Source organism: Heptranchias perlo, chromosome 3 (assembly GCF_035084215.1).
Source record: "Heptranchias perlo isolate sHepPer1 chromosome 3, sHepPer1.hap1, whole genome shotgun sequence".
Taxonomy (NCBI): Eukaryota; Metazoa; Chordata; class Chondrichthyes; order Hexanchiformes; family Hexanchidae; genus Heptranchias; species Heptranchias perlo.
Window position 1 is genome coordinate 38,640,488 of NC_090327.1, and position 13,897 is coordinate 38,654,384.

At 43.6% G+C, this 13,897-nt stretch overlaps 1 protein-coding gene across 9 annotated transcripts in view; it reads left to right on the forward strand.

Moving 5' to 3' along the window:
* LOC137312378 (microtubule-associated protein 4-like) overlaps window positions 1–13,897 on the forward strand; it is a 365,287-nt gene that overhangs the window by 339,134 nt on the left and 12,256 nt on the right. For 5 of the 9 annotated variants that reach the window (XM_067978952.1, XM_067978964.1, XM_067978970.1 and 2 more), the window contains 4 exons: window positions 198–320; window positions 8,404–8,496; window positions 9,312–9,434; window positions 13,149–13,230. In XM_067978952.1, coding sequence (XP_067835053.1) covers window positions 198–320; window positions 8,404–8,496; window positions 9,312–9,434; window positions 13,149–13,230 — 421 coding nt within the window. The remainder of the gene's footprint in view (window positions 1–197; window positions 321–8,403; window positions 8,497–9,311; window positions 9,435–13,148; window positions 13,231–13,897) is intronic. The other 4 variants (XM_067978971.1, XM_067978975.1, XM_067978985.1 and 1 more) reach the window with 4 other exon arrangements.

The window sequence follows — 13,897 nt, forward strand, 5'->3', positions numbered from 1 at the left end:
GGAAATGAAACATTGCACAATATTCTGTAAAACATTGTCCTGTTTTATTGTGATGTGATGTCTTTTAAAAAAAAATGTCTCCTCTGGGTTAATTATTCCATTCCATTTCATTCCGGGACATTTTTTTCTTGAGTTTTTCCCTCATTACATCTGCTTGTGTGTTTGTTTTTTTTCCGTGCCCTTTGTCATCTATTTAGGCTAAACCAGTAGAGAAAAGGCCTGAGCCGGTAAGATTGAACCGAAAAGCTGAAACCAGCACTGTGACTCGAGTAGCTAAAACCACAACCACGAAAGATAGCCAAAAACAAACCAATGGCAAAGTGAGTGAATGAAAATGTCAATGTTTGTTTTACATTCATTTTTAAGTTGAATACAAGTCTGTGCATTTCAATATGATTTTCCATTGTGTTCCCTCTCAGCATAAATCAACAGATTGTTTACAGCACTGGATGGTGCAGTGCATTACCGCAATAAGCTTTCACTTGGGACTCTGGTTCAAATCTAGTCAAGACTGATGCAACAATCTCAACAACTTGCATTTATATATAACACCTTTAATGTAGAAAAATCTCTCTCTCTCTCTTCTCTCTCCCCCCCCCTCCCCTTCTCGGTCCTTTCCCCCTCTTGCTCTCTCTCGCTCGTCCCCCCCTCTCCCCTCACGGCCACATATGCTGTCAAATCCCAGTACAGGGTCTATTCCCAATTTCCCCTCAGATATAACCACTCCCACAAGAGTAAAGACACCATTTTACTGAGATGCACAGAAGAGAAGGTCCACATTTCTGCTGGGGTGATCGTACGAACAATACAGTTGCTGTCAGTGCCCCTCGGCTAAGAAGATGAAAGTCAGCCGAGGATCAAATGTCATCATTGGACCAGATTGAGCTGTTGTAATGTACCCCATGGTTAAATACTTTGACACCCTCTGCCTAGGTTCACACATGAAGAATGGCTGATCTTGACAGAAATGGAATCTCAAATGGTCTCAGTTCCTCTGGGCTAGGGAGGAGAAACTCAGCCAAAGTTTACACTCCTAATTGCTGTCTTAAAAGAGCAAATTCTGAGAGTAAACACTCTTGGGATTTTACTCTTCTAATTCATGCTAGACTTAACTTGGGAGTGTGTGTGATGCCGATTATGGGGCGCAGGTTGTTCTATTTCCCAAAACTACATAATAACATAAGAAACAGGAGTAGGCCATAGGGCCCCTCGAGCCTGCTCCCCCATTCAATAAGGTTATGGCTGATCTTCGACCTCAACTCCACTTTCCCACCCGATCCCCATACCCCTCAACCAAGTGATTAATTTAGTAGAATTCACAGACAGTAGAAAAGTTGGTGATGAATTATTCCCCTTCTATTTTAATCTCATCAATTAATGGAGCGCTAATCTTACCCCCTGAGCATGTCTAAGTCTGTGATGTTACTTTGTATGGTGTATGGCCTTGGAGAGGGTGCAGATTTACTAGAATAGTACCATGGATGAGGGACTTCAATTATGTGGAAAGACTGGAGAAGCTGGGATTGTTCTTCTTAGAACAGAGAAGGTTAAGGAAAGATTTAATAGAGGTGTTTAAAATTATGAAAGGTTTTGATAGAGTAAATAGGGAGAAACTGTTTCCACTGGCAGAAGGGTCATTAACCAAAGGACACAGATTTAAGATAATTGGCAAAAGAACCAGAGGGGAGATAAGGAGAATTTTTTTTACGCAGCGAGTTATGATCTGGAATGCACTACCTGAAAGGGTGGTGGAAGCAGATTCAAAAGTAACTTTCAAAAGGGAACTGGATAAATACTTGAAAAGAAAAAATCTGCAAGGATGTGCAGAAAGATAAGGGGAGTGGGACTAATTGGATAGCTCTTTCAAAGAGCTGGCACAGACTAATGTTATGAATGCCCTCCTGTGCTGTGTGATTCTATGGGGTATTTCTCGGTGACTGGACACTGAGGAAAAGTACTTGGAAATGAGCTTTTCGTATATGTAGTGTCCGCTCCTCCTGTGGCTTATTGGCTAACCTTCACGCATAATATAGTACTGAACCATGAACAGGAAAATCCCTGGTTTGGTCTCCAGTCTAAGCTGAGTTAACCCATTCCAGCCAATGCGGCAAGTGGCTTCAACGCCACTGAGCTAGGAAGCGGAGTGAGGGGAGGAAATCAGTTGGGGTTCTGGCTCCCAACTGCTATCCAGTGGCCACTGCTGGAAAATGTACGTGTATAGACATGGGTGAGGAAAAGATCAGTTTCAGCTGTAGCACTCTCCCCTGATTAAATAGAATGCCAACACTCATCCTCAAGAATCAAGAGACTTTTCAGAGGGTGTTAAGCGTCCATAGAACTGTACTTCAACAACAGTCAGCACCTACAGGAGTGGAGGGGAGAACGTAAGAACATTAGAAATAGGAGCAGGAGTAGGCCATATGACCCCTCGAGCCTGCTCTGCCATTTGATCATGGCTGATCTTCTGCCTCAACTCCACTTTCCCACCCTTTCCCTATATCCCTTGATTCCCTTAGTGTCCAAAAATCTATCAATCTCAGTCTTGAAGATGCTCAACGACTGAGCATCCACTGTGCTCTGGGGTAGAGAACTCCAAAGATTCACAACCCTCTGAGTGAAGAACGTTTTCCTCATATCAGTCCTAAATAGCCGACCCCTTATCTTGAGATTATGCCCCCTAGTTCTGGACTCTCCAGCCAGAGGAAACAGCCTCTCAGTATCTACCCTGTGAAGCCCTCTAGGAATTTTATACGTTTCAATGAGATCATCTCTCATTCTTCTAAACTCCAGAGAATGTAGGCCCATTCTTCTCAATCTCTCCTCTTAGGACAACCTTTTCATCCCAAGAATCAATCTAATGAACCTTTGTTGCACCCCCTTTAAGGCAATGATATCCTTCCTCAGGTAAGGAGACCAAAATTGTACGCAGTACTCCAGGTGTGGTCTCACCAGAGCCCTACATAATTGGTAGGGTGGAGTGAGGGGTGAGATAAGGTGTGGTATTAGGGGAATATGGATATGTGCCGCAGGCAGGGTGGAGTGAGGGGTGAGGAGATGTGTGTTAGGGGAGTGTATGGTAGTGTGGAGTGAAGGGTGAGGAGATGTGTGTTAGGGGAGTGTATGGTAGTGTGGAGTGAAGGGTGAGGAAAGGTGTGTTAGGGGAGTGTATGGTAGTGTGGAGTGAAGGGTGAGGAGAGGTGTGGTGTTGGGGGAATGATGAATGTGTGCCGCAATGTTAAGGTTGGTTGGAGTGATGGGTGAGGAGAGAAATAGGAGAGGGCTCAAAGGAACAAAGCAGAGACAAAATTCACTTCTTTAGAATATTTGCTCTCTGAACCTTGCTCCTCCCCATTCAGCTCTCCTCTTTAGGTCCTTTACTGTGCAACCTTATACTTATAGAAGTCATACAACGATGGACAAGAGGTGGGGGCGGGGGGACATCTGAGGTGATGTCCTAAAATTATTGGGAAGAAGAAATCCACACAGCCGTACACATCCAAATTAATGACAGACACTTGGAGATGTATTATCGTTACTACATTGTGAAGGCTTAACTGATTTTTCTTTGTGCTTCAATTAATAAAGGATGTTGAAGGTTTTATCCAACAGGCTTACCCCCTACTCCACCTTTCCTTTCGAGATGTTCAACTCCATGGGCAATCCTCCGGAACCATTTTTCACGCACGAGCCTACACCCTAAGCATCAGCAGGTTATTCAACCATGAAAGGCATCACAACTGAGCCCGATCCTGCCCTCACCCTACATTTTCCAGCATGACTCTTTCCCTTCCTCACATTTCTATCCCTAGCCCAAGGGTGCTGTGCCAGCTGCACTGATTAAGATCAGCTAACACCCGACGTCGAGCAGGGGACCCGCATGCCCACCACGTGATGCCTATAGCTGCTGAGCCAGCAAGGGAGCATCCGTCCTTTATCTGACTGATACCATAAATTGAGGCTGAATTTTGCTGACAGATTTGCTTCTTTGCCAGTAGATGTTGTTTCAAGTCCTGCTATAAGAGGAAAGGAAATAAAATCCTTAGATTTCAAAAACATACTGTCAGGACTCTAATTATGCTGTTTCCTGCTAATCCTTCTCTGAATGGTGTAGTTAACACTTAATATCAGGGTTACAAAGAGTAGGGTGTGTTTGTGTTGCAGTGATTTGCATAAATTAGACTGTTTGAAGGTGACAGACCTTTCTCTCTCATCCGCCTGATTTGATATCACAGCGTGTGTGTGGTGGGGGGAGGGAGGAGAGTAGAACCTTCCAGATGGTGCCTTAGCAGCAAAGTAATAACCGTTCAGAGGCTGGATTAGTGATGGAATCTGCTACTATTGTAATTGATACAATTACGGTTCAGCCCTGCGTATAAAATTATACACCGCACTGCAGCCTTCCATTTAATTGACGGTGGCAGTTCAGTGAGACTATAATTAATATTTGGCACAGATGGGCTATTTTTAGGGCGGGAGTGGGGAGGAGAACGGGGGAAGAATATGGATAATTCGGCGAAAATAAAGACCTTGACTTCAATACTTTGGGGAATAGATGTCTGGAATGGGTAACATGGGTGTTAATCTTTGTATAAACCTGCTGTGGTGGTGGTGGGGGAGATTACCTCAGTTGAAAGGTGGGTTGGGAGGGCTGGAGGGAAGTCAGCCAAGGTTACCCTCCCAAACACTATTCAATGACAACCTTCTGGGAAGTGTGTATATGACCATGATGGTTGGATAGCTTGCTTAGATTGTCTGGCCTTGCGTGATGACTGGGTAATTGGGCATGGTAACAGGGTGACCGACATCCCTGGTACCATCCCCCAGCTTGAGACAACGCCTCCAGGAAAAGGGGGAAGAATAAAACACCACCTGAGATTTTCTTTAAACTTGCACGAAGCTGCTTCCTTTACAATACATGGATTGTCCATAATTATAAACTAATATCCACTTTTCTACATTCCTGGGCTTGTATCTGATACACTAAGTGCTTTCAACATTAGGATCATCTCTGGCTGTTGTCGCTGGTGTACACAGTTAATTGGAGCCAGCCTCCATGTACCTGCATGGATGTGAACACAGTCTGTGACCGTTTAAAGGACTGCACGGTTCATGTGCTGGTGTCCTTATGCACTGAGTTAGTATGCCCGCATTCTTGACTTCGTGGCGTCATGTTGTAAGCACTGTGATGCGCTGAACCACCTCGCCATGCTTACTGGGCAGACCTGTGAGATTCAAGAACCCATGGCAGAAAAATTGTGGTCACTGGATTTGCATGAGTGGTAAGTTTAACTTAAACAGTGCTGCCAATTGACCAGGGCCAGTGTGTCAGGAGTCAACAGCACTTCTGTAAAGTAAGAATGCCTTTCAGTCCACTGTTTAACTTGTGTTCCAAAATATATAAATCCATGTAGAACGCCACCCTGCAATGGATTTGTTTTCTTTAAACCTTCCTGGGGTTGAGCTACTTATAATTTTTGCTGCTGCAGTTTGTTCCCACAGCAGTCAGAGCTCTGAAGGGACAGGTCTCAAGAACGTAATTGTAAGGATCAGGAAAACACATGCAGCCTGTTCCCTTTTCAAAGAGCAACCCACCTTCTTACCATATTCCTCAATCTCGTCTCTCTCAGAAATGGATCCAATTGCCTTGTGAGCCAGTGTCCTGCCCCGTTAACTTGTCTCACAACTCTATTATCCATAAGGTGAAAAAGCTCCACCTGACTTCCCTTCTTAACCCCCATTATCCTAATTTTTAACCTGTTGCCTGGTACCTCGACCCCTCATCATAGTGAACGATTTTCCCTGGATCAGTTTTGTCCATTTCCTCCGTATAATAATTTTCCTCTGGATCACTTGGAAGTTTCTCATCCAGGTGATTCAATTTGTGTGAATTCTGTAAATGAGCCTCCTGCCTCATTGAAAAGAATTTGGAGTTGATCCATAGTGGATTAGTCATTGTCCTGAAAGAAATCGATTTTGATCTCCAATTCTTCCAGTTTCTTGGTCTAAAACCAATTCAGATTTGAAATTTACACTGGTTTTGGGTTCTGAAGCAGCTACATCCAAGGCATCCTGACGTTAAACAACGCAAACCGAGACCAGCCAGTGCTCCAAATTTTATATGCAACCTTTGTCCATGCAACTCAGACCTGATCTAGAGCACTAACATAAGCATTGTAATGATTTTAAACAAAAAAGGCAGATACTGGAAATACACTGACTTGTTAGCTCCAAGAGGGGAAAAGGTAAACATTTCTGATGAACAGCCCCAAGCGAAGCATTGCCTCTCTATCTCTTTCAGATGCTGACTGACCTGTCTGTAGGCAAAGAAAATGTAACTTGCATTTAGATAGTGCCTTATCACATCCCTCAGCAGTGTCCTGTTGCGCTTAGAGTAAATTACTGTGAACATAGGAATTGTTATATGATAAAAGACCAAGGTCCATCTAGTTCGCCTTCTACTGTCCCGGTAGTCGCATGATACAGTGATAATGGAGTTGTTGACTAATCATAGCAATCAATCCCTATCAATTAGTCTACAACAGACCCAGACACGATGAGAGGAAATCCCCAGCGGTGGAGAGCTTTTGGGAACCATAGGTCCAAAGTCACCTGTTCCTCCCAAGTATGCTACACTTACCACCTGTCATGTCTCAAATCGCTTATATAGGTATATCCCAAAAGAGTAGTGACCATTGTTATTTAGGTGAACTTCAAACAATAATGAGATGAATGACCTGTTCATCTGTTATTAGGAATGTTGGTCGAGGGAGGAATGTTGGCCAGGACACTGGGAGAGCTTCTTGCTCCTCTTCAAACTGTGCCATGGCATCTTTAAGATGTAGACAAGGCCATATTCTTCTCATCAATATGATAGCACCTCTAACGATGGAGCACTCTTCCGAAGAAGAACAGGCTCAGGTTCATGGTTACTTGACATTCCTCTTTCCCTTTCCACCTCCTCCTCCTCCTCCTCTCTTTCTCCCTCTTTTCCACCGCCCTCAGTTTGGGTTTCTGCCTACTGGAGAGAATTGTTTCTGCCATATCACAAGGGCCATGAATAGGGTTATCATCTTTTGCCAAGTCCAGGCAGGAGGTGGTCAAGTGACCTGAGTTCTGATATTTGCTTTGCTGCTAAGAAAAGATAAATGGAAGACCTTAATCACCTGTAATGCCTGCCCACCGTGAAACACAGCAGATCGAGGAGGGGAATTAATTCACAAATTGGAATTTTGTGTGTTCAGGTTACGTTTTAGAAATTTTCCAGGCTGTTGGGTCTGAAACTAGCTGGGGAACAGAGGGTCCTAAACCTCAATGCAGCCAGAGAGGGGCCATCCTAAACCTGAACATAGCCAGAGAGGGGCCATCCTAAACCTGAACATAGCCAGAGAGGGGCCATCCTAAACCTGAACATAGCCAGAGAGGGGCCATCCTAAACCTGAACGTAGCCAGGGAGGGGCCATCCTAAACCTGAACATAGCCAGAGAGGGGCCATCCTAAACCTGAACGTAGCCAGGGAGGGGCAATCCTAAACCTGAACGTAGCCAGAGAGGGGCCATCCTAAACCTGAACATAGCCAGAGAGGGGCCATCCTAAACCTGAACATAGCCAGAGAGGGGCCATCCTAAACCTGAACGTAGCCAGGGAGGGGCCATCCTAAACCTGAACGTAGCCAGGGAGGGGCCATCCTAAACCTGAACATAGCCAGGGAGGGGCCAACCTAAACCTGAACGTAGCCAGGGAGGGGCCATCCTAAACCTGAACGTAGCCAGAGTGGGGTCATCCTAAACCTGAACATAGCCAGGGAGGGGCCATCCTAAACCTGAACATAGCCAGGGAGGGGCCATCCTAAACCTGAACATAGCCAGAGAGGGGCCATCCTAAACCTGAACATAGCCAGGGAGGGGCCATCCTAAACCTGAACATAGCCAGGGAGGGGCCATCCTAAACCTGAACATAGCCAGAGTGGGGTCATCCTAAACCTGAACATAGCCAGAGAGGGGCCATCCTAAACCTGAACATAGCCAGGGAGGGGCCATCCTAAACCTGAACATAGGCAGGGAGGGACAATTTAAACTTGAATGATTGAATTAAACCTGCCTTTAAACTGTCCCTATTCCTTTCATTTTTGATTTGTGTTCTGTTTTTTTCCCAATCTGATGATCTTCCTGTTTCTTGTAATACACAGCGTGGTGTTTTATAACTGGAACTGCTGTTTATATAGTTGTAATATCTGCTTAACTGAACTGATTTGTTTTTTCTCCATATAAATTTCTCTTGAGGATTTTAATCTTTAACTCTTTTGTAAGTCATCACACAAACAGTAGAGGAGCCTCAACAACACTTTTTGAATTCTTTATTTAAAAAGAAACTGATCTAGAATTGATTTGTTCCAATGTATCTTAGGTCCAGATTGTGAACAAAAAAATTGACTACAGTCATGTGCAGTCAAAGTGTGGCTCCAAGGATAACATTAAGCATGTTCCTGGTGGTGGCAATGTGAGTATTGGCTTTTGGGCTCTCTTTGCACTAACCTTCTTCCATTTCAGTGCTGTCACTAGGCTTATTTAATCCATTAATACCAATACAATATAGGAAAATGTTGCACTTACAAGTGTATCAGACAGCATGAGTTAATTCATCATCTCACACTGCAGCTGCCATTAGTGACTGATCTGTGACCTCCAGTGCCTCACCTTAGTATTGTACAACTCCAAGTACACCCTGCAGACACAGCACAAGTTTGGAAGGGCAGAATCTACAATTGGGTGTTTTTCGCCGTTCCGGTGGACACAGTATGAAAATTTCACACATTTCACACAGACTGCAGCCTTTTGACCACATGCAGCCCTTGAGCCTGCCAATCCAGCTCACAAAGCTTTGTATTTCTTGCTCGCTGATTTGCACTATTTGAATCTTCTGGGCCCGGAGGTCAGGAAAGAGCTGTCCTTGATGGTGGTGGATAAATCCTAAATCAGATCTGTTGGTATCAGCAACTTGCAGGGTGACGGGGAAAGAGCAGGGGATTGGGACTAAGTGGATAGCTCTTTCAAAGCATGATGGGCCTCCTGTGCTGTAAGATTCTATGATTAAGATACACGCAAATTAACAGGAGCATAGATTTAAATTTAAGATGGCCTCTGAGGCTTCATGGTACACACCTAAGTATGCCACGAAAACAAAGGCTTAGACACTCTTGCTTTACTGAAATCCTAATTACAGCACTGCATTTTCTTGCCTAGGCTGCTGTATGTTGTGGTGTGAACACATTAATAGGGTGAGTGCAGGGGATACTAATCTGTTAAATCCTACAGCTGCCTTTTAACACGTCCACTACTAAAGATGGCATTCGCTGTTCTTCCGCTACTTTGGACTTGGTTCACACAGTACTTCCACCGGGAGAAACGCATGGAAAGAAGAGGGGAATGGCTGACAAGGTTCTCTGATTTGATCTCTAGTCTCTATTAATCTTAGTTAGGAAAGCATTGTTGGGGACCTACAGTTCACCCCAGTCCATCCCTAATCACTGTCCACTCGACTCCTGCTAGGAACTTGTGTGCGGGGTCAGGATCGGCCTCGACTGAGATGCCCCCATCCCAGACAATGACGCTGTCGAGGTTCACACAGGGAGAATGGCGAGACATTGAGACGCACTTGGCGTCTGTAAGAACCAACTCCAGTAATTGTTGGGTTCTTCAGGAGAGGAGAGGAGAAACAGCCAAGGAAGAAAGAGAAATGACTAAATTTGATAGAAATGCTCATTATTGCCATGAATACGGTGGTGTGGTGGTTTTGGTTGAAGACTAGCAACCCAAAGGTCATGAGTTCAAATCCCATCATGGCAAGTGTGAAATTGAATTCAATAAATCTGGTTATTAGTGAGATAGCAATGTCCTTCAGGGAAGGGATCCTGCTATCTCTATTCAGTGTGGCCTACACATTACTCTGAACACCCCCTGAAGTGCCATTTAGCTGCAAGAACTGTAGCAGCTTACATAGAAGGTCCCCGCTAACTCCTGCACCCAAATGGATGGCCAATAAAAGCAACCTTGCCAGCATCACCTTCCTGAGAACAATTTTAAAAAAAATAGTAGCTAAGCAGAGAGGGATCAGCTGTGGTTCTCAATCGCATGACCAGAAAGCCCTACTTTGTGCAGCAAGATATTCATCTCTTTAGTGTGCATTTCACCAGAGAGCAGTGAGTGGGTCATGACTAGGATGTGTGGTTTGGCATGGTGTAATATCCCACCAATTTCTACATGTATTTGCTGCCTGAGTATCGTACTTTTGCATACAAAGTCCCAGAGGCACTGAACATACTGATTACTGAATGGTAACAAATCACACACCCAAGTTCTGGCCAGCCAGCAAACCTTGTCTAACGCCCTGAGCTCTCAACTAAGAGTTACTTTTGCTCTTCTATCCCTTTTTTAAAATCAAATGTCAAACTTTCATTGTGGTTTTCTACTGCAGCAAATTTTTTAAAAATTGTTTTATCTGCTGGTATTTCTGAAGCTTATTTTTTAAAAAAACAAAATGATCTGGACTAATTTAAAAAGAGATTATTATCTTAAGCTGTGGAAAAATCAGGTTATGTAAAGGTACCCTTAGTATAGTGCTGGTCAACTCTGGGAGATGCCCAGACTCCTAGCTAAATGAAAATTTGCTTTCATATATACTTGTGTATAAGGTGACAACCCTACTTTCCAGCCCACAGTGAGGAATTGATGATCCAGGTGTAATATCCAGTCACTGCACTCTCTAGGAAATTTGACTTCAATGTTCTCTTACTATGCGCATGTGTTGCCACCGCTGTGCACAGACATGGAGGGGGAGACCATAGACAGGAGAGCACGACTGGGCCAGGAACAAGTGAGTGCTCCCTCCTACCATGCTGACTTGGGTTGAAGCCTACATCCTGCTTTCAACCCCCAAAGAGTGACCTAAATTTCTAGTTGTCTACTTGGGTGAACATGATGTATTTGGTATTGTACCTCTGTGTGTTCTATTGTGTTTTTTTTGGTATATTTTCCATTTTGCATCCCCTCCTAGAATCTCGGCTTATTTTTTGGAGCTCAGGGTGGGGGATATAACAAATGACACCCATCACTGCACTGATTTCAGGGTATTCTACTGAATAAGCTTGTGCTTTTGTCCTTCGTGGAGGCTGTTACCAATACTGTGTGATGGGAGATGGAATTCAAGGCTTCAGTTTATGGCATTTAGGAACTGAAAATGCCATTTGGCTCATTTGTGATAGACATACAGGGTAAAACCGGAAAATGTAAATTGATTTATATATGAGACTCTTGAATCATTATTTTATCTGTACACAATTTCCTAATATACAAGGTGTTTGCTCCACCAATGACTCTGGGTAAAGCTGCTGCCCAGCTACTAAGCCATTACAGATCAGAAGGTCCCAGATTCGATCCCTGATCTATGCCGAGATCACTGATCTCAGCAGAGGCAGCAAGTAGGAGCACTACAAGTGACCCTGGTCTAAGAGGGAGGGGAGGAGGGGGGTGAAATCTGCCCCTGATTGCTCTCCAGTGAGCTTTGCTGGAAAATGCATATATTCACTTCAGGTGAGGACAGGATACTCTGCACAGTGAAATAGCCTAATGAAGCTCGCTAAGCTGACAGGTAAAGAATGGTCACTTGGGCAAGGAACCATAGAACACCTTAGAATGCTTCGAACTGTGTCTCAGTAAGGCGTCAACCTCTTCGGGGTGGAGGGAGGGAGGAGAGAGAATTGGTCAGGAGAAAAGGTTGTATTCACTTGGAACAGGGGTCAATGGGAAGCCAACCCAACTGGTCTGTGAAGATTGTGGCTCACCTGAGCACATGAACCTGTGCAGACACCTCTTACTGTAAACAAAAAAAGAGGTTTTGAATCACTGGATAAAATGTTTTTTTCAAGTACCAGTAATGAGAGTCGTACATAATCAGAAAACAGCTCTAGAGCTCACAGTGGAACCAGCCTCCACTATATGAGTTTTAAAAAAATTCAAATTACCTTTCAGCTTAGCTTCTTGTGCTCAGCCTTCATTGTCAATTTTATTTTTGACTCCTGTGTTTTTGTTTGTTTTTAGATCTCCGCCACTGTTGCCATTCTGAGTTACCGTGGCAGTGGCTTACTTTATTCTGAAAGAATTCTCCTCTCACTCCCCTCCTCTACTTTGCATATCATTTCCATTGCACTAATACTCAAGACAATTCGCAGCAGTTCAAGGCCTTTTGAGCCCATTATCTTTTTTTCTTTCTGTGCCAACTTGTCACAGACATAAGTAGTAAGTAAACCTGTTTATATGTTGGGTTTAGCGGAGTACTAAGCCCTGGTTCCAGATAGCAGCAACCCCAGAGTAAGTTTCCTAGATTTGTTAAAGCCAGCAGGTTTATTGTATTGGTCTGCACAAGAGCCATGTATTGGGAGCCAAATGGGTTCATTGGTTTTAAAATGCCATTCATACTTTTTTAATAAATTCATTCTTTGGATGTGGGTGTCACTGGCAAGGTCGGCATTTATTGCATGTCCCTAGTTGCCCTGAGAAGATGATGGTCCTTCTTGCAGTTTGGTACAACTGGAGTCACATATATGCCAGACTGGCTAAGGACGGAAGGTTTCCTTCCCTAAAGAATTTTAGTGAACCAGTTGGATTTTTACGACAATCTGACAGCTTCATGGTCACTTTTACTGATAACAGCTTTTTATTTTAACTGAACTCAGATTCTTAAATGGTAGGATTTGAATCCAGGCCTATGGATTACTGGTCCAGTAACATAACCACTATGCTACCATACCCAGACTGTGAAAGTCAATCTCTCTTGTACATTTATTCTCCCATCGTTGTATTTTGAATGATTTCACTTTTTATTGCTGTCTTGCTTGGTAAATTATTCGAAACATGCATCAGTTTTTAGATAAAAAAGTTGTTCCTGATAAGAGATCTAATTTCCATTTATGTCTTCTGGAACCTAGTTTCCTGGCCTAATTGGAAGTAACATTCTGGATTTACGTTGTGCAGTTTAATATTTTACACACCGCGATGAAGTGCATCAGTTGCTGATACGGTTCTCGTTTCTTCTTTGTCATAAAGGTGTTGAAGCATTGATATATTTGTAATTTTTTAAAACTCTTCAATTTTTAGGTGCAAATTCCAAAAACAAAGGTGGACATGAGCCGTGCATCATCAAAGTGCGGATCCAAGACTAATCTAAAACACAAAGCAGGTACCACTAATATATTCAATTAAAAAACTAAAACCAAAAGTTGAAAAGAAAAGCCTTGCATTTAGGCAGCACCTCATCACATCTCTCAAACATACAATGTGTTACTTTGAAGTGCAGTGACCTCTAGGCAAATATGGCATCTATATCCCACACAAGATCCAAGACACAGCAGTGAGATGACTGACCTTTTAATCTGTTACTAGTGACGGCGGTTGTGGAAGGAATGTTGGTCAGGATACTTGGAGAGCTGCCTTCTCATCTTAGAACAATGCCATCGGATCTTTAACATCCACCTGAGCCACTACAACAGATGGGGCCTCGGCTTAATGTCTCATCCAAAACACTATACCTCCGGCAACCTCAATACTCCACAGGAGATTATGTACTCAACTATTAGCATGGTGCTTGAGTAATGGCCAGTTTTGTGCATTTTTTTCTGCTCCAACTATGTGAAGAGAATTGCAGATTGCACCCAGGACGGTGCCAGCAGCACTGGTTTGTTTTTTCTAAGTTGAGATTTGTCTCTTCACTAATAGAGATTTTGTTTTTCCACCACCCCTCATCGCTCCTGGGGGTGCTGATTTTGCCTGGGTACAATTCCATGGGTACTGGTAGTCTTCTGGTACCTCACTCAAGTGGACATTCATCATGTGTGAGACTAGGGTCA